This window comes from Cyprinodon variegatus, unplaced genomic scaffold, assembly GCF_000732505.1.
Source record: "Cyprinodon variegatus isolate N-32 unplaced genomic scaffold, C_variegatus-1.0 Scaffold597, whole genome shotgun sequence".
In the NCBI taxonomy this organism is placed as follows: domain Eukaryota; kingdom Metazoa; phylum Chordata; class Actinopteri; order Cyprinodontiformes; family Cyprinodontidae; genus Cyprinodon; species Cyprinodon variegatus.
Window position 1 is genome coordinate 308,651 of NW_015151050.1, and position 25,976 is coordinate 334,626.

The 25,976-nt window shown below is 35.9% G+C and overlaps 1 protein-coding gene across 2 annotated transcripts in view; it reads right to left on the reverse strand.

Annotated features, from left to right (window-relative positions):
• The window catches only part of sema5a (sema domain, seven thrombospondin repeats (type 1 and type 1-like), transmembrane domain (TM) and short cytoplasmic domain, (semaphorin) 5A), a 186,623-nt gene that overhangs the window by 64,961 nt on the left and 95,686 nt on the right, over window positions 1-25,976 (reverse strand). For both annotated transcript variants that reach the window (XM_015392589.1, XM_015392590.1), the window contains exons 7-12: window positions 24,108-24,321; window positions 22,726-23,011; window positions 19,808-19,943; window positions 10,736-10,940; window positions 6,556-6,763; window positions 2,467-2,584 (exon numbers count right to left, since the gene is read on the reverse strand). In XM_015392589.1, the coding sequence (XP_015248075.1) occupies window positions 2,467-2,584; window positions 6,556-6,763; window positions 10,736-10,940; window positions 19,808-19,943; window positions 22,726-23,011; window positions 24,108-24,321 (1,167 nt within the window). The remainder of the gene's footprint in view (window positions 1-2,466; window positions 2,585-6,555; window positions 6,764-10,735; window positions 10,941-19,807; window positions 19,944-22,725; window positions 23,012-24,107; window positions 24,322-25,976) is intronic.

Consider the following 25,976-nt stretch of genomic DNA (forward strand, 5'->3'; position numbering starts at 1 on the left):
TATATATATAGGTGTGTCTACACCTATAGTTCAAGCCCAGCACCTTCTTGCTGTATTCTAGCAGTTTTAAGAACTAAAGTGAATAATTCCACTATTGCTGTCATAAACGCTGAATACAACCAAATGTATCTAAATTAGGGCTGCAACTAATGATTATTTTGCAAATTGATTTATCTGTCGATTATTTTTTCAATGAATCAATTAATAATCTTATAGCGAAAGGTTCCTTAAAGAAGTTTTTTTTATGGATTTAAACCAGGTGAAACTAAAACGTATCTACTTGAGAAGTTCTAGATAGAGGAAATTGACAGAAGAAAAAGTTTTTTATGTATTAAATGCTAAATATTTGTATATTTCTTTTTACAATTTTGCCACAGTTAGACTATTTAGAGTCACTATACTCCAGTTAACAATTAATTCATTACTGAATTAGTTGACAATATTTAGATAATCAATTAATTATGATAAATCAGATTACTGGTTTCAGCCCTAATCTAAATATATATAATATCATGAAAAAGTTTAGTATTTTATGTCAATCATTTAAGAAATGAAAATTTAATATGATATATGGAATCCTTACACATAAAGTGAAATATTTAGAATATAATAGAAAATAATACAATAGAAAATCCCTTTATTGTCCCACAATGGAGAAATTCTGGTGTTTATTTATTAGAATTTGGAAATTTTTGTATTCAATAAAAATAGCCTGAAAAAATTAAGAACCTCATAAAATTTGGACGCCAAATACTGTAAGATCAATAAAACCTAATCATGACATTGTTCCTGATTACGGTTTGCTTCTTAATCTCTGAATGGCCTTTCAAGACTAATACCATTCAGAGATGATGTATTGTATTGTATAATGATGTATTTGTATTCAGTTTTGCACAACATCTAAAACAAGCAGGACAGTGGAAACCCTTGCATTAATGGAATTGTACTTTTAGAGTTGGCCAGTAAAAGCTAAAGAATTTAAAGAAACTGCTAATGAAAAAAGTTATGTATCATTTAAACGATTAATTAACACTAGAAGTCCCAGGATTTTAAGTTTCTCCCTCCATCTGGCAAAGATAACTGCCCCACCCACTCACTGTTGGATGCTCCTGCATACTTCTGCGTGTTGTCACCCCTTCTGAATGTTGCGGTCACTATTGTAATGCAAACATCCTCTAATGCAACCATCCCCAGTACATTATATTGGAGAAAGACTGAAACAAATGAGCATCAGACCATGAGCATATTCCAATGATGTTTCTTCATTATATCTTTTTGCAGTGATATAATGATAGGTTGAACCAGTTCAACAACCACATCTCATATGGGACATAGTTTCCGAGCTGAGGAAAAGTCCCATTTGTCCCATTTAGCAGTTTCCACTAACCCAAGGTGACCTTCTTTCATTTGCGACAGGTATACTTTCTACAATGTACACAACGCTAAGTGCTGTGTTTTCTGCAGTTGAGTTTGCGGATGCGATGTGGCAAAAGTGTGCATCCACAGTGTGATTAACTTGTTCATTTGATCGTCTGTGCAATATCAATCACTGCTGCAGCAAGACAGGAGAAAAAAGTTGATTTAAAATAAAATGCAACCCACTGAAGAGGAGCAGAGACTGAAGTGACTTATGAATAATAGATTTTGCCTCCTAATAAATAGGGCAGATTGATATTAATACATACATATTCCTGAATTCCAAATGAGGAGCTTAGCTAATGTCTAAAATAAAAACAAAATTATTTATACAGTATGCATCTTTGGGGCATGCTACAAAGAAGAAGTTTCTATAGGGTATTTATGTATATCTGACAGATACCTAGGTATGGGTTTTCCATTCACTCACATCCTGTCTCTATTGTCAACTGTGACAGGCGTCAGTATTAAGAACGTGTGAATCTGATTGTCTAATATGAATCAATTCTGCAGCAAGAGAAGCCCAACAGGTTGATTACAAAAAAAAAAAAAAAGACTGACTCGATGGTGCAAACCTGACCCATGGTATGGAGCACAGGAGTGACCTATGAATAATTGGTTTTGTCTGCTAGTAAATATGGCAGATTGCCTTTATTCTATAAATATTTTTGCCTTCGCTCTCTACACTATTCCAACTTAAGAAGCTACCTTCTTTGTACAGATCAGTTATCAGCTGATCAATCTGCTGGCGGCTCATCAGTCATTTCAATAACAGATCTGGCTCATGTCCAGCGCAGTGCCTCGGGCTTTATATATAAAAGAAGATGGCTTGGAAATGTGTTTAGTCTTGAGAAACAGAATAGCTGTCGCAAAGCTGTTTTTACTGCAGAACAGGACATCAATGCAGAAAACAGAGACCAGTTACAGTAGATACTGATGTGCAACCCATCTTTGATTTGCCCTGAAGGACTAGTCTGCAAATATGCTGATGTTTCAATTTGGATTAATGCAAAATTATGGGAAATTATGAAGAGTTTTATTTATACTTACCGGACATTTTGTGATGCTCTGCTCCCACTGGCTCATTCTGACACTTTTTTCCAGAGTGGTGCATTTTTTCAGCAACAAATCCCATCCACAGTATGGGTCCCTGGCTCCTACACATGCTCTAAATGGTGGGAATACAAATGTCCTGATTAGAGGGGGTTTGTGAGTCCGTTCAAACTCAGATATCTGCATTTGAAAAATGGTATAAAATCAACCATCAGGTATAAGAAGAATACGGATGAAGGATATAAGTAGTAGGTTCGATATATATTAAAACATAAGATCCAGCAGAAACAGGATGATGGCGAAATATATAAAAGAAATTGCTGTGGGAAAGAGAAAAAGGACATAATAAAGACTGTAAAATAACAAAGGAAAGCAATATTAAAACTATTGTCTCTGAATGCAGAACATGCATTAGCATCGTGGAACTTTAACTTTACTTAATTCAGTATGCTGACTGAATTTTCGACATCAGCGCAAATATTATCTAAACTGAGGATATTTCAGTAACACAGCTGCATACTGTATGTCTTTTGAATAACCACTGCAGATGGTTTATTGAATGCTAAGAAACCCTTGATATAACTATTTTCATATAAATACATACAAGGCTGCAGTGACAGAGCAGTGAAATATCTTTGGGCTGCATGCATCATTTTGAATGACATTGCCGCTGGTGGAATTTTTTTTTTCTGTTTTATTCGCAAAGTTTCATAACAACAAGACAGAACACAGACAGAAACCGCATCACTAAAGTATGGACATGTGATCTATAAGCTTTAGCATCTATCCCTGTGAAATGTATAAAAAAAGAAGTCTGTTAATTCCCTGTTGGTGAATTAATATTGTGGGTAAAGCTGTGTTGCAGGCCAGCTCTTGTCATGCCAAAGTCAGGGATGACAACAGCTGAGTAAGTGAGAAGCAATGCAAAAGACCAAACGTGTTTTTCCGAGGGACTGGTGATTTGTCATCCAAGAAAATACAACCATTAAAAAAGGCATCATTCTAATACAGCAACATCTAAACAAACGATTATTATCACAAAGGGGATTAATTTAATTGGTATAACCCAAAACTCACATAAAGTCATGTAAAAAAATGTCTCAATTATATTGTTTAGGTAATATACTTTTAGAATAGAAAATTGAGGAAAACAAGCAATTTTATCAAGCAATAATTTTTTTATTTTTTGGTTTCTTAAAAAAAGGAAAATTAAGTAGCACGAAGCACCAGCAAAAATTATGTTTAAAAAATAAATGTTTTATACATATTGTTTCCAACAAAATTAAAGGACAGGCATTTCAGCAGTCATTCACAATGCAGGTAGGCTAAGCCATAAAGGTTATGCTTAAGATGTTGATTGTTTATAGTGATTTATCAAAGTTTACTATTGGAAAACTGAGTAGAAGGAATAAATCTAGAAAACGTCCAGAAGCAAAAACGATGACCACAACCTTGGAAGGATTTTGAACTAACCTATTCAAGACTTTAACATTTAACATCCTGTTATTTCCGATCCAATGTGATACCAATACATGGGCTGAGCATATCGGCTGATATCTAATACTGATCCTATACAGTTGTTGAATGAATGAACCATTAATCTTGCCATGTGAGCGAACGCTCTGGCCTTGACATAAACATTGTTAATAAAAAAGTAACAAATGAACACAGATATTAATTTACTTATTTCTTAACAAATAAGCAGCAAAAAGAAAGAAATAACAAAGATCTCTTATATCTTAAATTAAATCATTGATATCTGATCCAGGTATCAGATCATTACATCTCTACTTTAAAAGGGATTAACAAGTTCCACCACACAGACATGTCTCCAACACATAAAATACAGTGATATTCTTTTTGGTAAACAATTACTTCACCATAAGAAACAGCAAATGTTTCTTATTTAGGGAATTGTGATCAGTGGTGTCATGATCTTGGCTGTAATGGCTGGCCTAATTGCTCATTTCATGCACCTGCCTAACTCTGCCCAGTTTCCTATTACTGCTCATCTTATCTACCTGCTGCTGCTTCTATGTATACAGCTCAGTTCCTGCCATTGTGGCCAGATTATTGATGCTGATGCTCTGTTCTAGTACTAGTTCTAGGGGGCCAGTAGAGAGCGTTTTTAGCGTTCCATAGTGTTCCTGATATCCTGACCTGTTCTGCCTTTAAACCACTGAGCTTGCTTGTTCCCATCTGAACATTCTGCATGAACCATCTATGGACTCCTGGAACCCTCAACCAGCCTGTTCCTGTTCTGATCTGTATCCATGACCTCGCTTGGACTCTTGCATGTTCTCCTGGACTGCAGCATCTGGGACACTATGGGTGGCGCCTGCTGCATCTCGCTGGCAGTCCACTGGCTGGATTCTACTGTACTTTGTTCTATAGAGAAGGACTGAACTGTTAAACCATGTTAGTGACTCATATGGATGATCACCCTCCGTCAGATTATTATGTCCACTAATCTGTGTTTTTCAACCAACAAGAGTCTCCAGTGATGGACGGTGCCCCGCCCTAGCCACTGATATTGCAGATCCACAGCCGGCTTTTGTTATTTCAAATAAACACTTTTTAAATTATCCCTGAGTCTGTCTCGCCTTAAATACTGGGTCCTTCTGTCTTGTTTAGTGACAAGTGGTCTAAGTAAAAAAAAAAAAGTATTTGAAGTTTTCAGAGTTAGTGATAGCTTTTGATAGCCATCTGATCTGTATTTTTACCAGTTTTAAGCCAGCAATAGCATCTATTAACATATTTCAAATAATCTCATACTACCCTTGCAAACAAAGTGTATTGAAATGATGCTTTTTTTCCCATTTAAACTCAACTTCCTGAAGGTACAAAAAGTACCTTGTGAAAGACCGTAGTATCACTTCACCTAAACTAGCTTTAACCACAACCCATATGAGCATCTGAAGAGGAAGCAGGAAGACCTTTTTTATACCTTCCTCTACCAGGTCCAATAGCAGATTTATTCAATAATACAGTATGCTGCAGTAATGCGGTAATTCATGGAAAATAACCTCCAACACATGGACATGCTTTTCCTAAGGCTGATGTTTCTTGATTAGAAATCCATTATAAGTTAGTTTTAATTTTTTAGGGAATCTCAATTTTTGGGTATTCATTAGGTGTTAGCCACAATCATCCAAATGAATTCAATTACATAGTTGAACCATTAAATAAGGGAAAAGAGACTCACACTGTTTAATACCTTTCATCGAAAAAACACACAATGTGCCTTCTGTATCTATAAAGACAAGGTAATGTTAATGCTTAATGTGAAAAGAGAGAACTGAAGCAAGGATGTCAGTGCTAATTTTCAAAAGCTGCCCGAGGTCTTCTATTTTATCCATCCATACATAAGAACTACAAAAATGCCTTTTTTTTTTTTTTTTTAGCATTACAGAGGTGCCCATAAATGTAATATCAATAATTATGCTCATCTAATGGCGACAAAAGTATGTCCTTGCTGTGGTTTCTTTTCTTTGATCTTTTTTGCCTTTTCAGACTATTTCAACCTTCGTGTAAAAAGAGAAAGAATGAAGATTGATAAAGAGGCTGCAGGCATGTTTTACAGAGCAACAGCATAGTAAAATGAGGCATTAAGGCTCAATGTGCAATAGTAACAGCTCGATGGGTAAACCGCAAGAAAAATGAAGGTGCAATTCTCTGTGCAATGATAGATGGGATTCAGATCCTGACTTTTTCACACCCACCTCTAGCTCAGAGATGGAGTGCCTTCTGAACACAGAGAAACCAGAATAATCTGATAAAACTAAAAACAAAGAAAAAATCAACGGTGAGCATAGGATGAAGCACAAAAAAGAACAGAAAGTAAAGTAAGTATGTGGTTATGTCAGTCAGTCAGTAAGGGAGGCAGTTAGAGGGCAGCAACAAGCACCTTCAGCGGATCAGACAAAGCTCATTTGGTGGATTTAAACTTCAGCAAAGTCCTGGTTCTCTCTGATAAAGAGCATCTTATGAAAACAAACAAAAAAAGGATAATTTTTGTTGTTTGCACATCTGCCTTTGGCAGCTTTCTATTAAGATTTATAATGTCTGCTTTGTGCACAGACTCACTCTCTGCTCTTGTGGTAGCTACACCTCTTCAGAGGGATCTTGATGACCTGGTCCCTAAAGCCCACGTAAAGCTCGCTGCGGCTGTGCAGGATCAGCAAGCTCCGTATCGGCTGCCTCTTCCTGGGCGGGAACAACTCGATCTCTTCCAATAGGCAGCTCCCTGTGGACTGGTTGAGAGGAGACAGCACTTTTCTGATAGTGCCATAATCTGGAAGAGAAAGTAGGGGGAAGAGAGGATTATGTCACAAAAGGGGCAAATAATTCACTAGAGAAAAGGTAAAGTAATGAGGAAAAGAGCAAAAGGAAAAAGGATAGATGAGAGTTTGAAGAGGGAAAAAACCCAACAAATAATATATGCTGAATTTACAAAAACTACACTCAACACTCTGTGAACTAAAGAACAATTGCTTCTTGTAAAAGAGGCTGTGAAACAAGGAATTTAAAGAAAAATGGGGCTGGATGCGCAAAGCCCTGTTAAAGCATCAATATGCAGCGCTGTAGACGTAACAAGAGAGCTGATGAGACACCTGAATGCATGAATTTTGGCCTACTTCTCCGTGAGGGAATATTCTACAGTACAAAAATGCTTTGTAGTTGTAAAAGAGAGAGAAAAGTGTGGAAATCTGTGTCACCATGAGTACTTTCTGACCTTTAATTTTGTTTAAGGCAGGCCCAGTGAGACCCACTTTGAGGAAAATTTTCTTTTGGGAGGACTAAAACAAACATAATCCATTATACATGCAGTCCCCTGGGCAAGCCAAAGGTAATTAGGTGTACAGTGGATCTGGAAAAAGATGAAGGGCTAAATGCTAATAGGTAACTTAAAGGCAGAAAAAGTTCAGTTTTGCCTCCAGGAGTGGTCCATTGTGGTCAGTAATGCTGCTGCACTTCATGCAATACAGTATGTAAAATGAGGGCCTTGCACCTTTCAGAATGAAAACTAGATTTACATTTCTTTGTCAAAGTACTCGTACCCTTTGATCTTTATCAGATTTTGCCATACTATAACGTAACTACAAACTTTGTCATTGTCTCACAATGCTTTCTATGATTCAACGTTTATTTATCACACAAAATCCCATAGATATTACTCTCTAGTTTGTGGTTGTATCATCATGGAAAACCTTAAATGGGGGTGAAGTGTGAGAACCTGATTTAAACATTAAAATGTGCTAAATCATGGCTTACATTAACCCTCATGCAGCATGAAATATTTTTGCAAAGCTGTATAAAAAACTGCAGTTAAGGTATTTATTACTCCTCAGTCCTACAGATTTTTTTCGTTTTGCTATAACAATTACATGGTATATTGATACCTTTTTTAGCAGATTTTTTTTTGTACAGTGGAATAAAATGGCCTTCTTGGAAGCTTAAAATATCACATAATGTCCTATTTTCTAATTAAGGAGGTATTAAAGTGCTGCAGTGCGCAGTTTTCTGTCTGCATGTGGAGCCTTTCAGACCTTTTTCATGCATTTAATCTATGATGTGCCAAATTTTCCTGTTGAGTTAACTGCTATTAAAAAGAGGTATATGCTACTATAGTTAGTAACAATTTTCTTTCTGGGGCATGAACCTTTGTAAATGTTTCAGATGCTTTTAATCCATCAAGATTAACACTGAAAAAGAAAAAAAAAAATTCTGCTGATAGGCAGGAATTATTACAGAGGCTGAAGAACAGTTTCACTATTCTGCTCAGCAAGCTGCACGATTACTCGAAAGAATCTTGCCCTTCGACATCTTTGCACTCCCGACTGGAGCTATTAGGTTTTCCCACAATGGCCTCAATCAGCGGGGTGCGTTTAGGCGTTAATAACAGTGTGTGATTAGGTACAAGCCAATGGCCCTGGCAGCGGTTCAGATGTTTTCATTAGCGTCTGGTTAGTGTCTGGGGAACTTGCAGTGTGGGCAGCTCCGTTTCAGTGCTGCATTGATCACGGCAGCGTACAAACAATGAGAGGGGAGTTTTAGCGGGAGATGCCAAGCAGGGATGAAGGGAACTGACACAGACTCTGTGTGAGTTTATGGGTGTGTAGTTGTGTGTTACAGTGAGAGTCACTGTACATGTGCTTGTACTGCATAGAGTATGCAAAATATCCTAAAATAACATCCTAGCTCTTTAGCAGGATGTTGCCATTTCCCAGCGGGCCTTTGTGGTACATTAGCCGAACGAAATGGGTCACTGCCTTTAAAGTTGCGTTCAGCGCACCTGTTTGCTGTCCAAATGTGATTTTACAACAGCTCATCAAATAACGACGTGTATCTAGAGACTTTTTGATTCTGTTTTCAACACTTTGCCAAGTCTAACATCATTAGTGGATAGCATCACCTTGATCAAACGATCTACTAAAAGCAGATGGTACCAAACATACACATTGGACAGAATAAATGTTTAATGGCTCAACATGTGTGTTATTTATCCTTCATTCGTCTCTCTCTAGACACATGCCTGTTGGCTGTTTTATGATGCATACTGATGAGGGTTTATATTGTAGTGAAATACGGTTTACTCGTTCTGCGTTTAAACCTCTATATATATATGAGTGACTGCATAATGATTATGAACACATGGGGAACATGTGTAGGCAAAGAATCTCAAAACCCATAATGTTAAAGTGAAAGCTTTGATGTCTTCGTGATGATGATACAGATTGACTGGTATTGTTCTCCTTCTTGCAGGTCACTTTTTTTCATGTGCTGAATGCTTCTCAAGGGCTTCAAGCTCCTTATAGCTACAGCTATAAAAGTAAAAATCAATCAAACATCGGAAGATGAAGGAAAGTTTTGTTGGTTTTAATACTTGATTTTCCATCCACATATTGTCTCATTACTCATTAGATACATACAGTATCCTCCAATGTATTTTATTGAGATAATAATAACTTACCTAAATAAACATAATTATTTCAACTATTTCCCCAGCTTCTTATTTTTTAGATGAACTATTTTACTGTAGGTATTTCTGTTTGTTAGAAGCAGGAATCATGTTTACAATATGTATAAAATACTCTATTACAGTGCAGTATTTTACTGTTTATATTTTAACTCTTAAATACTATGTTATTCTTAAACATTTGTGTGGCCGTTTTTTTTTTCTATAATATTTTTGCTGCTGTAAACACCAGAATTTCTTCATTATGGGCCAAAAATGCGATTTTCTATTGTATTCTACTCTATTTTTTTGGGGGATGTGTGGGGCCACAAAACTTCTATTACTATTAAAACAGATTTAGTAAGATTTTTTTTTTTTGTAATATGTACGGCATACAATGTCCAATTTCAGATTTAAGAACCAGTGTATTTTCTATTTTTTTGACAGAGGAACCATAACAAAGTTAAAAATGTATAAAGAAAAACAATTTAATACATTAAACTACAGCTAATGGATGAAACCACACAGAAAATAGCAGGCTTCTATGATGTTTTCTAATTGTTTTTACCAACACTTCCCTCTAAAGTAAATTTCCTTTATTTATTGCCAATGAGAATAAAACAAAAAATCAGAAGTGCTTGAAATATTCAGAAAATTACTTAAAAAAACAAAACAAAAAAACAGGAATCTGTGAACAATAAGTAGAAAAATGCACATGTTTTATTTCTAATCTTTAATAGTAAAAAAGCAAAAAATAAATAAATAAATAAATTACTGTGCCAGTTAGGAGTGTGGAAAAAAAAGAAAAATTGATTTTGTCGATATGTTGTGATTTTTGGGTGCCCGATATAATATTGATTTTTCTTTTCCTAATATCGCTTTAAACAAAACAAAACAATTTACCTAAAACAATATGGGAAAATTGGCTACCTCTGTAACGCCCCACTGGCATATAGCTGTGCTTTTGCCGTGCACCGCTGTGCCATACAGTATCTGTAGTTAAGGCACTCACAGTGGAAGACATGGACTAACTCAAACTCCAAACAACATGGAAACCAAAATAATGAAATTATGAATACCTTCTTATGAAAATATACTGCACTTGTTTTTTGATCTATTTTGATAGCTAGGAAAAACATTACAATATACAGTGATATTGCAATATCGTGATAATATAATATCGTGACCCAATTTTGGAGACACAACACCCATGCCAATACTAACCCCTAGTGCCAATGATAAAACCTTGTCATATTGATCTTTTTTTACTATAGAAACATTTTTACCAGAAAGTTCTATGTTACTTACCAGTGGCCAAATAAATGATGTGGAAAAGTGTGTCTTTCCCTTGCACCACATCAACTGCAATATGACTGAAGCGGACATTGTCTTCCATGAAATAAGGAACAGGAACCACAGGCTGGACCACCTCGTGCATCAGTAGAAACTTCTGTGCGTCCTGCAGGTTTCGTTGAGTTAGGTTCACATAAGAGCCAGAGTTGATGGTGCCGCACTGCAGATGTAGAAAAAGTATGAGAAAAGAGGAAATTAGACTTCATAATATCGATAAAAGCCTGAGCTTTTAAGGATTGCAGGTTAATGAGCTTAAGGTTTTTTGTTAAGAAATAAACCCTGAGACGGAAATGGGGGATTGAATGATTAAAGGAACAAGGATTTCAGGTCGATTGCCGCCTCTTTGAGTTGGTTTTCTTTCCTTCCGACCTAAAGGCTTTGTAGTCACAGAGGTTGATGGAAAGAGACTGAAGGAATGTTTCACTGAGTGGGTAGTTATCTCTTTTATTAGATTTCTAGCTCATATGCATACATATTGCTGTAAGGTTTTATTGGTACTTGGGTAATAATATTTCCTGATTGTGTCATTTCTCAGCTTAAAAATATTAACTTTTCAAAGGCTTTTGCGACTTCATGGTTTTCATTTTCAGTATGTAACCATTAAAGGCATGAAAAAAATCTTCACTAGCAGATGCAAAAAATCTGTAGTCACATGTCTAAGTATGATGAAATGTTTCTGATTATATTATGTCACCCTACAAAAAAGTATTAATTTGAATTGAAATAAAGCAAGATTCATGTCACAAAGTTACAATTTGGTATACTTAATATTTTAGACACTTTCAATGTTTTATTTCTATTTTATTTCATTACTCTCTGATATAGAGTTTTAAAAAGGAATCAAAGTAGAGCTCATTACTCATTTCATAGCCCTGCTTCACAAAGAAGTTAATGATTATGTTCAGTTACTTTTAAAGACTGACATTTAATTTGTAATAGCTTCAAAGCAAGGTTTTATTGCCTTGACCAACTGTAGGAATAATAACGCACTAAAAGCTAACAAGCGCAAGATATGTAAAAAGTCTTTTTACCGGAGATTAACTTTTTTCAGGGGCACTGGATTATGTACACAAGTCACAAAATAAAATAATGTTGGTTTAAATTATGTGTTTCTCAGATTTATCTATTCATACTGTTCTCAAAATACTGCTTAAACCAAATGCTCTGCCAACGTATTGATATCCCATTAGCCTTTGCACATTTGGTCACATTACAACCATAAACTTGCTCTGTTTTAATGTTATTAGATATTAACAATGAGGGCTTTTTATTATTATGCTTAGTGATATTTTCAGTTTAGTCTATAATCCATAAATGGAAAGGACTGGAAAGACGGAAATTATACAGAGAAGCAACAAATATGACCATTGGGACACTCTTCAACTAATTCATACTCTCTTAACAAAGTCGGCCTAAGAAGATTGCAGTTTTTTACTGCCCATGTAAGAGACATACAAAATGCGTTTGCAATATGCGTCAGAATACTCATGCCGCATGGTTATTTTTCCATTCTGCAACATAATGGTATGACAGTAATGGGGATCCTGGTAAGGTTTGATGGGAATATTGATAGAGCTAAATAAAGGGTAATGCAAGAAGAAAATCTGCTAAAGGTGGAATTGAGTATTAGCTTTACCAAACAATTAGCTACAACTAAAGGATCTACCTATTCATGGACCAGTCAATGCCCAGGACGACGTTCAAACTAGAACCTGTGGCAAGACTTGGAAAATGCTGTTCACAGATCATTTTCATCTCAATTTTGCAAGGAATATTTACAATAATTTTCTCTCTGTAGGAGTAAAGTCCACAGAGTCATACACCACAAGATTTGCAGCATTTTCCAGGAAAAGAGTTGATGCCAGGATGGTTAATATAGTTAAACGCAACACTTTTAGATTAATATTTAGATATAAAAGACATTTTTTAAATAGCTTTCTTTCCATTTCATTTTCATGAAATGCTTTATGTAGTTTGTAGTGTAAATATCCCCAAATTAAATAATAGATGTATTTCGTATTATGATTTATCTGTTTTGAACTCTTTCCTATTGAAGTTGGGATGGAAAAAATATAGGACAAAGCCAACAGATCTAAAGCTGCTGCCTGCTGTTTTAATGATGGTATTTGATTGTGCATCTGCTTCAGGGTTTCAGATGCACCTCCATTTCTTTGCAGAAACTGGACCCTGGCAGATGATTCCTTCCCGGCAGAAAACCTTTAAACGTAGCATTAAGGACATCTTATGCAGGTTACCACTTGACCTTTATCAGGCAGATGTCAAACAGGAAGGGATTTCCCAGGCTAGTGATCAGATTAGTGTTCAAGCAAAATCAGGAGGTGGGAAATTGCAACCCTCATTCAGTCGGACATTCACCACGTTTCTAGGGTCTCAAGTAAACAGCCTCAGGTGATGAACAATAAGTCAAATGTTCAATACTGCACTTTTAAAGTTTTGTTTTGTAGTCTTTTTTAGTGTTGTTTGCATGGATGTTAAAGCGCGTGGATGACTGGATTTTCCACCAGAAAATGAGAAGGTATCTGACTCTGGCCTCTGAGGCTCTATCACATATGTGGATGCTCTGTAAAATTAATGTTACAAGCAAAGTCAAGGTGAGGGACACAACCATCATTTGGCCGAGGGCCCATCCAACACTCAGCTGTCTGCCCCTCTCATCATCAGGCCAAAGTGCTCTGCCAGGATGACATAAGTGACACTCAGATGCACAGTTGCTTTACAGCATGTTTTTGTAAAATGGACATGTGTTCAAAACATCTTCCTTGTATCATGGCATGGTATTTTTGACCCTGAGCTTTATGAGTAACTGTTTAACACTTGGCTGCAAACCTTCAAACAAACCTCCAGATGTTTTATTTGGGATTTTAGGGTATAGCCTAAGACACCTCGAGCTGTATATCTAGAGGTATTTTTCCTGCTTAAAGTTTACTTCCATTTAAGTCTGAAGTTTTTTGCAGCCTCTATCAGGGTTTAATTCAGCTCTATCCATTTTCTCACCACCTCTGCTAGCCTCCCTGTCCCCAGTTGGAAACGTAACACCAATTAAGCACCATACTGCATGCTTGGGGCGGTGCATTTAGATGGACTTATATGGTTCATTTCTCAAAGTTTTCAACAATTTCTTCTTGCCTCTCTTCCAAAAATACATATTCAGGCATATTGTTAAGTAAATTAACATTTTTGATGAGAGTGGCTGGAAGGGGGTTAATTACAATTTTGTTTAATTCAGTTTTCCTCTGTGTCTTGGTTAAGTTAATTATAGGTTTGTCTATTTTTTTTCTCAGTGGCAAAGGAAGTTTGAGTAATTTTTAGTAAGAAAAACTGTCTTTGTTATGGTGGCTCAAACGTTCTATAACCACGTTTTAATTAGTTTTAAAAGAGAGGATGAAAAACATGGTGTAAAATAAACATCTTAAATTCCTACCTTTCTCTTAATTTCTCATCTTAGTTCTTTATTTCATCTAGACCAGCCAGAAGGCAGAATATTGGAAACTGGTTCTATTTGACTTTATTCAGGGGTAAAGAAGGAGGAAATGAACAGGACACAAGAGTTCTTTTGATTTCTATTTTGCAAAAAAGCTGCATCCATGTATGATTTTCCTTCCAGTTTTAATTCTACTTTGTCTTAGTCTATCCTATAACGTACGTTAAGATTTTGCTTGTAAGGTGACAAAACACATTAAAAAAAGATAGATTCTGAACACTTATCTCAGGCATTGTATAACATTACCTCAGTGTGAATAGAATAGCATGAAAACTGCTGGTCTAATTAATTCAAATGACAAAAAAATAATTTGCTTTTGGCTGTTAGTCAAACTTAACAGATGCTCCTCTTTGCATGGATGGACAAAGACCATATTCTACAAAAATCTGTTATAGAGTGACATAAAACCAATACAATACATTCTGTGCAGTAGGTGGTATTTGACTTTAATGCCCAATGAACATGACTCATTGTCTGAACAAACCATGGTGGCTCAATTGAGTGGAGGGATTTCCAGAGACTCAGAGTTAGGCTCTGAATCAAAGAGTGTGTCTGTACTTGTATATGTTACCTATTTAGAACAATTTTCGGTATATTTACTAACCTTTTAAGGACCAACTGACTTTATGGGGACCAAAGCCTGGTCCTAATGTGGTGAACCCCAATTCCTAATGTTAGGTAGACAGTTTAAAATATGGTGTGAATTAACTTTAGGTTAAGGTTACGTTTACCGTATCTTAACTTAGGTAGTGTAGGGAATATGTTGGTAATGGTTAGGGTAATAGGTTTGGGTTAGGATATAGAAATGAATGTAAGTTACCCGGTAGTGAAAAGTCCCCATAAAACATGGAAACACAACATGCCTGTGTGCATGTGTGTGTGTATCCTAGCTTGAAGAGGAGCTATAAATCTTGTGGTTGTAAATCTTTTCCCCCAACATTGACAAATACTTGATGAAGATGTCACTGAAAACTAGATAAAGTGAGCCTTACTCCATCAGCAAGGTGCAACCATTGTACCCAAGCTTAATTTGAGAAGATAGGGGAAGAGGTGTGAAACAGATACACCTGTATGCCTGAGACACAGAGAAAATGATTGCGAAGGACAAAATCCTCCCCAGTGATATTTCTGTAGCACATTGAAGAGCAGATAAGAAAAAAAATAATTATTATTGATAATTATAGCTAAAATATTTAGCTGCTGACAGGCAGAAAAGTGAATGCATGCTGGCAGATAATTGTGTTTAATGTAACAGCTTTATTGGTGAGTTGGCATGTACATATTAAGCATACCATCATTAAGCATCTCTTGCATGTTTTGGCTTGGCGGCAACATGATGAAAACTTATGATGGCACATGCCTGTGATGCAAGTATCACCCACTGGTGGAAACCCTAACAGCAAATTCGATTCCTCACAGAGAACTAGGTGGATTAGCTTCGCCACTTTCTGCTAAGCCGGCAAAAAACCGAGTGCCAATTGTCTGCCAAAAATGCATTTCCTTTGCATCATCACTGCCACCTAAAAGGATAATAAGAGGCTTCACCAAACCCCTTGGGGTTTTAGTATGCAACAAAAACATAAAATCTTGCCTATGCAAAATAAGTCAAGTTTATTAAGAACGACAACTCCAATACATATCTTCAAGGAATGAATGACCTATACAAGAGTTTATAATGAGCAGGCATAATGTGTGCAATCTTGAGAGAGGAGATTCTTAATTGAAAATTAGATGTTATATGAAGAGCTTCCTCTGAGGTGAATGAGTGAACAACACTTTTTCATCATTATGTGAGCAAAAAATGCCTCTTCTGAAAGATTGATTGTGTATTTATTCCAATCACATCAAATGTGAGTATGTACTGTAGTTGTCTTTGGTTCAGTATTCTGATTCACACTGTAATATCGCTAACTTGGTGTTTAAATACAGATCTCAAGAGGGAGGATTTATTTCCTTGTAATACAAAGAGTGCTTTTCACTTTGTGCAGAAATGCAAAATCATATAAAGATAAAGAAAATCACTACTAAAAACTGAAAGTACACATGAAACTTATATTAACCTTTTTGGTGTTGGTTGTCTATCCATTAACGTCCAACATATTTTACTTAAAACTTTTACAAATGTAAAAACAAAATGTGCACAAATACTAGAAAGGTAAAACTGAATGTTTTTTTCAATATGAAAACAAAATTGCTCATTTTTTCAGCTGTGACATTGTAGTAATGATATTAATGTATGCCGAAAATACAATGTATTTATGTTTGTTTAAGACTGAGAAATCATATTAATAATATATTTTCACTGTACTTCCAAAATGAAAACAATATTTTTTGGTAAGTGTACTTAAACAGTTGTTGGAAAGGCAATGATTTTTTTTTTTTGTTCTCAACAATCATTTGCAATTTAAATTTTTAAATAATAGATTAAATATATTTAGGTATATGTCAGTTTTTTTGCAGTTGTAATAATTAATAATAACAATATATCAAAAAACAAAATATGAAACACTACACATCTTATATCAGCTAGTGAATGAATAGATAAATGACTGATTGTAATGTGGAGTGCCATGGAGTCCTTCAAATTGATAAAGAGATAAACAAGTCCAGACCTTTATCCTTTACACCATAAGTATATAACATTTCTATTGTTTTATTCTCCTCATAGTCGTCACAATTTCCTTTATTATAGTTTAGTAAAAGTGAAGAATTAGGTCATCCGAGTTTAAATATGATCCTTTTATTAATCTTTCTTCTCTCCTGCTCCTTCAACTCCTACTGTCTTTTTGATCCTATAAACCATTTTACTTTTCTGCTTCTAATACCCATGTACAGCAGTTTGAACTATTTTTCTTCTGAAATATGCTGTATAAAGTTGTCTTACTTGCCTTCTTCTGTTAGCTTACCTTCTCTGCTCTCTTTCTTCAATATTTGATTGATGATACTCTTTCTCTTTGATCATTTATAGGTACCGTAGTCCTTTAGTTAGGTTGATTATAACTCTGTGTTACATAGCACCAGGAGTTGAAAGTAACTAGTTACATTTACTCACATTACTGTGATTAAATACAGTTTTATTGTACTCTTTAAAAGTAGTTGACAATAGGTGAACGTTTACTTGATTTGGGTATGTAATAGAAGTTTTCACCCAGTTACATCTAAAGTATATTTCTTATTGAGTGTTAATAATAACTAAGTGAAAATTAAGTGGGATTAGTAATCAGATCCTAACATGGATAGAGGCATCAGTCGGCCTCTGGTGGGTTAACAAAAATTTTTATTTTTACTTAGTTAAACTGGTCTGTAAAGTTGTTTTGCAATATAAATATGGTTTGCAAAAAGAGATTTCACTGTCTGCATAGACAAACTTTAGAATGAGCCCACAAAAGCAATTGGACGTACACTGTAAGTAAAAAGCAATTTAAAGTTTTGTAAGAAACATTGAATTTTCATTACAGTGGTGAAAGACATGCTAATGTCTTTTTGTCTTAATGTCACTGCAAGTAATCTTAAACTAAAACTAGCATTTAAGCATGAAAAAAATGCATATTTAATTACTGCATGTAGCAGTCAATAAGTGGACAGTATCTGATTCATACATCCATGACCTTATAAATATGCTATTGTAGCAAATAAATGTAACTAATGTCAGTCTTTTTTCTGTTGGTTGTGATTAGAGTTTATGCTGCTCAAAACAGAGGATTAAGATCTCAGTTTGGAGTCTCTTTTTAGCTAGGAGTGATAGTGGATATTGGAAAAAGCAAGGGATGAAGATTAGAACTAGCAGGCAGCGGCAATTAGACCAAATTTACCAGGGGGGCAGGGAGGGGCCGGCGTTTTTTTTCCTTATTGAGGTATAAAGTAAAGGAATAACATACAAACAAGTCCAAAAAACCCTCCAAAAATCAAAAACAGGACAAGATGGCATCATTAATGATGCCTTCATGTGGCATCATTAATGGTAAATACCAAAAGCCGACATGAAAATTGCACATGAACACCCACTCACATGTCATAATTTCCACTTAAAAGCTGGGAAAATTCTATTATACCTGAGTTAACGAGATGCGATAAACTTTGAATTTTCAACATGGCGGAAAGAAGATAAACTACAGTATTCTGTATTGTGAATACTGCATCGTTAAGCGTTTCTCCTGTTGTGTTTGTAGCCCACACTGTGACTTTTCAGAAATATATCCCCATTTAAACTTGGGTCATTTTTTTTAAAATGACTGTTATTGCTTGATTTTATCAGCAGTAAGTCGATGCATTTGATGAATCATCTTCTTCATGTAGCAGACTAATTAGGAAGTCTATTACTGTCTTGCCAAACTAGCAGGTCAGGATAATCTTTGCATCCAGCATGTTTCTCTTCTCTACCACAATGAAAGCACGTGAACACAATGTCCTGGTAATTTCCACTTTACAAGTGGAAATGGTTCTTTACTAGAATTAGTGTCTTGTAAGTAAACTTGTTAACATGGTTTATTTTTGTGCTGCATTTTCTTTTTTCTTTCCAAACTGAGAAATGTTTGCCTCTCCAACAAATATCTATGCCTTTCTTTTGTTTAAAAAGTAACAAATGAACTTTTATTTACAGGTGTCTGCAAATGTAGTTAGGAAATGCCTAGGCAACTTTTGGATTAACTGCACACACCAAGACCACATTACTTGCTCCTCCACTCCTCCACTCCTCAGTGTGAACTATCAGTGCTTTCACACTGATTGAAATTAAACCACATTGTATTTGGAAGAACTTTTATCTTGTGAGGCTTTCCTCTTTTTCTCATAAACTTGTAAGAGTTTACTTAATGCAACTCGTAGCCATTTCCAAATACTCCTTGAGAGCAGTTGAGCTACATAAAATCAATGGCTAAAACTGAAGCTCACTGGTAATCTAAACAGTAAATGTTTGCATGCAGAGCGAGAGCAAACTAGCAACAAATGAGCACGGAGAATGACTGTAGGTGAAGATGGCTCAGAGACTGGTACGTGGGACGACCAGCTGACAGCAGCTCGTCTGTTTTGCCTTTAAAGTTCCATTTTAATGAGGTACTTTTTACTTCTACTGTATTTCAGTAAAATTTTACACCAATTTTTTTTTTTTACACTCTTTGTCTGCAGAGCTTTAACTACTGCACAGGATGAATTTGTTGCTGGGACATGTCAGTCATCTGGAGAAGCACCTGGAGGAACCAAACAAATTTCAGGGGAGTCCAATACCCACACTCCCCTCTTTCCAGCTCCTACCCTGCCTCTTTCACCTTTTTTAGACTAAATATTTACCATTTTTAGGATAGGTATCAACAGAACATCTAAAATTCAATTCCAAGGGCTTATTGAGATATAATTTCATTTTAACTATTGTTAGCAGTAGCACTAAATACAACATTGGATGTTACTTTAACAGCAAGGTTTTATGGCTCTGTAAAAATAGTATAGTATATTTTTCAAAGTTGTGCAAAGCAAAGAATCTCTTACAGTAGCTGAACATCCCTTAAGGGGAGAAAAGTTTATAACTTTACCTGAAAGTTTGGGTTGGGGTTTGGGTAGGGCAGCCAAGCTGATCGTGAACTTTCCTGGTACTTGAAGGGTCCATTAAAAACTTGGGATATGGCACTGAGATTGAAGGCACACACTGCAGATGCAGCAATGCTGTTTCTGATAGAGGAAAAAGTGTGGTTAGCCTCACAAAAATGGAAGATAATGACATAACAGCAAAATAAAAAAAACTAGGATTAATATGTTTAAATTCACACAAAAAATATTCAACGTACCACGATAATAGATTACATCTGTATGTGTTTGTTACGATTACCTCCAAATTTTTGCACTAACTATAAAATTCAAGTTGCAAACAGACAAACACTGTTTGTGACTGTCATTATTAGAGTATAAATCCAGCAGCAGGGCTCAATTAAACTTCACGGCTTTTCTGATTGATAGTATAGATCTCAGAGCTAATATATAGCTTTGACTTTTTAAGCTGTCAGTTACAACAAGTAGCAGTTGTCTCCCTTAGAAGAGAAAGTAAAGAATGAGAGTATTAACACTCGACTCGAACTGCAAGACTTTGGGAATGTGAATTATTATCGGTTGGAGCTGTTCATTAAGCTCTGTGCCTGTAGGGGGAAATGTTTCCAATACCCTTCAAAAGGTTTTTTTCCCCCTCTCAGTTATATGAAGGCAATGACCATAAAGAATTGATTACTCAGCTTTAGTGATGGTCTGTGTGCAAGTGACTGTAATACAGTTTAGATAATAGAAAATAAGAAGAAAAAGATGGTAAAACAGGGGAGTAACACTAATAGGAGTTTAGATTGTAAACTAGACACATCCCATCAATCATTAGAACTGAAAAGCTCTAAAATAAAACAGGAAAGGTCCTTAAACCAGCAAAAGGGTGATCAGTTGCATTGTATTAAACACTTGAGCAGATGTCACAGATGTCATATATTAATAATTGTTTAATAACTACAAATGAAGAAATCAGTACAGTATTGTATGTATGTAGTAGAAGGGTATACAACTCATATGCTCTACATGTAAATGTTGAAATGTTATTTAGAGATGCTGGAGGAAAAATTATTTTTTCTTCTCTGACAGCGAATCAGGATAATTTACTCTTCAACAGAAAAAACCTTTGTTTGCAGAATCAGGGAAAAATGAAAGAGATTTTGAAAGAAAGTTGTATAGTTTATGTGCTTAATCCCCAAAAACTGAACCCATGAAAAAAAATAAAAATAAACAATGTTTTGTCACCACTGTTGGCTGATTGTTGGTATTTTGACAATATTGGTAGCTGTGCTTTGTGTGATAGTTTGAGGCAGTGGCGGTTGGTCAATAGAGGGCACTAGGGTGCTGCCCCACCCACCCAATGACCTTGATTAACCTCTTAATATCCACCTCATTTTGTGAAATTCTCGCCTATTTTGCATACGCAAATGGAAAAGCAAATAACTTAGGAACTGTGAGCCCAAATTACATGCGTGATACATTATTTGAAAGCTAAAACCTTCTAGATTCTGAATATATACATGAAAATTGGGTGAGTAAAACACCCAAGCTACATCAAGCCCAAGCTGCATCAGTTCAAACAAGACTCAAAGTTGTTTGTTTTTTTTGTTCTCGAAAATAATAGGTCTTTTTTGAACAGCAGTTATAAAGACATGCTTGATTGTTGTGGCTGCTTTGTCATGGTACATTTTGAAATGCTGCTATATCTGTGTTAATTCTGCTTTGGTGTTCACTATGTTCATAAAATGAACTAGGTGGTGGAATTGTGGAGAATCTAAGCTTTCCAACAATGTCTGACATGTCTATATTGGTAAACATTTTACCAGTGTAATTTAATGTAAAGTTATTTGTAAACGCTTTAAAACGGGTGGACGGCTACTAAGTGGGTTTAAAAAAAACAAAAAATAAATTCTAAAATTAAATATTTCGAAATATATTAAATCTGTTTTTGGATGTGCAAGATAAATATTGAATCTTTAATGACGAGTAAAGCTATTTAGTTCTTCCTTTGGTTTCGTATTTTTTGGCCTTTAACTCTCATTAAAAGCTGTACATGTGCAGTAGCTCCTCTGCAATGCAAAAGGGTAGGAGAGCTCAGGGCGCATGAGACCTGCGTCCCCAGCGCTCATCCTCAGCTCGCTTCCCCTCTCATGAGTCCAAAGACAGATGGGACAGTACTCTTGGGTTTTTCCATGAACTGGTTTAGCTACAAGGCTTGGCTGAAAGCATGCAGAGAGGCTAATGCTTTATTCTGCTTTCCCTGCATCCTTTTTAAAACATCAGATCAAACCGATCATGGATAAAGACAGGTAGGACTGATAAAGCACTTTTAGAAAAGGCAAAGAAGAATGAACGATCTGGGATTCCGATGGAAAATAATATAATATAGTGTAAGTTTTCTAGGTGTTTGTTAATTTGCATAGTTGCTCTTAAATGAACACATTCTAAGAAAATAAATAGTTTTTATATATTAAAAAATGTAATGCTGACTAATAGCTTCTCCAATATTAAAACCTGTACATTGTTTTATTAGATTTGTGACAGCACATTTGACCATGCAAAACATAGAGTTGCCGTGAGATTTGCCATGCAAAACACAAGGCAGAAAGTTTACTTCCTTCAGAAAGTAAACCTGTACATTAAAATTATGTTTTTGTTTTTATAAAGTGTTTTTATAATTTTTTTGTTGTTGGCATTCATATAAATATACTGGTGCGATATCCTAATATACATACATATACATACATTTGTTGTTGGTTTTTGGCATATGTCTTAATTGAATTTATAGCCCCCCTTGGAGAAAAAATCCACAAGCCTGCACCGGTGTGAGGTACAGTAGTCCAGAGTGTAACAAGGGTTTCAGGTTTACCCTGAGCTGCAGGACTGAAAATATTCCCCTTAATCTTTTTCACTTAACATTACTTACACATTAGTTGTAAAAATCCCATAGAGCAGCTCAAGCTCTGGCAGGTAGAAGGTCCCCTGCAGCTCGTTGTAATTGAAGGGGATTTCTCCGGGTCTGGAGCAGTTCAGCCTGGCTTTCATAAAGGTGGTCCACGTGTCTTCCAGTAGGAAGCGTCCACCAATGTCATTTTTGCAGACGCGGCCGGCTCGGGAAAACACAGTCCTTCCACAGTCATGCTCCACTGCATTTTCTCGGAAGAAGAAGTAAGTGAAGTTGCCGATGTCATAAGAGGAGACGAAATTTGGCTCTGTCGAAAAAGAGGTGACAAAAATGAAAAGGAGTGGGGAAAAAAAAAACAACCAAGAAAGAAAGCTCGATGAAAATCAGAAAAAAAAGGAAGTGGAGACAGATGAAAAAAAAACAAAATACAGACAGAAAAATATTTAAGGCTGTGGGAGTTGGAAGGAGTAGGATACTGATAGACTCCGCATTATGACTGATTGATTTAGCGAATGTGTGTGATTGTGTGTGGGCCACACAACAGCAGGTGATCAGGATTAATAACTACAGGCTATGTTATTAATGGCTTTGTTTTGTAATAAGAAAGCTCATTTTTCACTCCCCAAACCTAAAGGTTAGACTGAGAAATGACCAAAACAGGTGGAGGGTAATAGCTCTTACCCTATCTAAAACATGCAACCCCCATGACACTGCTACAGCTTAGGCGTTTATCTCTATGTATGACATTATTGGATCTAAACCACACACTTTATTCTCTCTAACGGTGATTTAATTCAGCTTTAAAGGAAAATGTCCCCCCCTTTTTTGTCCCTTCATCTCAATTCTGCCCTTTTCTTCTCTGCACCTTCAGAGGGCAGTGCAGAGGGAAGAAAATCAATTCTCCATAAAATTAGTTATTAAGCCTTCTCCCAGAAGGTGGCTGCCAAGCAAGCTATGAGGTAGTTTTAAATTTGTTTTTTCAATTTACCTTAAATGTGAATCAGGAAAAAAAGTCAGTCTCGGACAAGATACTGATTGACCTGCCCCTGTGTACGATGCACTTCTTAAGCTATTTGAAGTTCTCCAATCTGCTCTGCAGTGTCTTTGAGCTTTCAGGGGAAAAGAAACAGCATTGATTTTCCTGGACTTCAAACTAAAGTTCTCCTCAAAGATAGGGTAAGGTCTCTATTTTTTAAACCACACAGAAAGAAGCTCTTCAAACTATTTGTTTTACCAATAAAAGGCTAATTAACATAAGTGGTTTGTTGCAAAACATAATGAACATCTAAAAGTCCAATTAAACACAATGCCCAACAGATGCAGTGCAAATATTAAAACAATTCAAAATAGTTTCCACATGAATTCGCAGAGAGTAAAAAAGGTTTCTGTTCTTTGCTGCTTACCATTAAGCCATTTTGAGTTGTACTGTGCGGTGCGTAAGGGCGGCAGTCCGCCAAGGCTGCGGTAGATGGCCGGGTCTCGGCCAGAAAAGTCCATAGCGGTAGCGGCATAGAGCTCCCCACTAGACGTGATTAGGGCGGTGGAGTTATGCAGAGGGTTGTAGGGACATCGGGCCATTCCGCTGATCTGATCATGGATCTCTGTTAGGTTAGTCAGCTGTAACAGAGAGAAAAGTCAAGTTAAAACTGGAAGATCAACAAGAGGTCTTTCAGATAAGAAATAAAACAAATACTGATAAGACTTAACTGTCTCTGTGTGGGAGTAGAGTGTATTTGTGTTGTTGGTAGCATGAAAACAATGTCATCCTCTTTTATTGGTACAGTGGATTAATTAATTCCTTGAAATTAAGTTATATTGTACTGAAGTGTTTTAGAGTTGCCATTTGTATCTCTGCTTCCGTCTCCTTGAACCCCAGTCTGCCCCGGCAGATGGCCGCTCACACTGAGTCTGGTTCTGCTAGAGGTTTCTTCCTGTTAAAAGGGAGTTTTTTTCTCTACTGTCGCTACAATCATGCTTAGTGTGAGGCATTGCCTTCAAGTCAACGAGTCGATGCAATCAACTGGTGTTCCTTACATAGAAAACTGTGAATCAATTTCACTGTATGATCTGGTGAACTGTAAAGTACGTTGACATGGCTTGTGTTGTGAATTGGCGCTATAGAAATAAACTGAATTGAATTGAAGCAATCTTACACAATAATTTAAAAAACGCTGCATTTACTTTCATTACAATCAGCCATCTTAAGAAATTAATATTTTTTATATCAGCTTTAAAAGACCCACAGTAATAGTAACCTTACTGTTAAGACATTGTACAACATTCTGACGGCTTAAAAAGGGTGTTTTCCTCTCCACTGTCACTACAATCATGCTTGGTGTGTGGGATTGCATAGTTTCAATCAATTTAAATACATGATCTGGTTGAATTGTCTCTGTAAAGTGCCTTGAGATGACACGTGTTGTGAATTGGCACTATATGAATAAACTTAACTGAATTGAACATTTTAATGCATAGAAGAAAACAATCTTTTACCAAGTTTTGTTTCTTGATTATTCATGATCTTGGATTATCTATGCTGTCACTTTTTTCTTCTCATTCCACAGACTTTCTGTAGGTTTTAGGCTGGTAAACTGTGGTATTCATAGGTGAACCTGGAGATTTTCTCTAAGTTGTGTGATTGGTGGGGATTTGGGTGGCCGTTGCTAGGTAGAAAAAAAGCGGATATGATTTTCTCTTTTTCTTCAGGTGCAGTAATTTGTACAGTAAACTGTTATGTTTTGAATAGTTTTAAAGCTCAGCTAGCTGAGGGATTACAAAAATCTGATAATTGTATCATATGTCTTCAAAGCAACATAAAGCATCTTCTTTTCCTCTTCCTTCATTAATTCGAAAAATACCCTCTCTTCCATAGATCTGCTGCTTTTTTTTCTTATGCAGGTGTTATGTAAGCTACAGGAGATGGAGTTTTCGAGGAATTTGCTTCACTTTTTGTGAAACGTACGTGAATACAATACAAACCTTTCTTGTTTTTGCCACCATGCGAACAAAAACAAATTCAAGCTTAAGCAAGTTGAACTGGTAATATGTTTTGGATGCCAATAATACAAAACTCAATGTTTTCTTGCAGATTCCAACAGAATTTTTATTCAAAATAACCTGCTATTCATAATCCATGATGCCACACAAGTTTTCCAAAAATCTTTGTCAATCATGCAATGAATATTAAATATTCAAAGTGGACATATGGTGCTTTTCCACATATTTATTCTTCTGTTAACATTATATCTAAAACTTTATAGCTGTCATCAAAG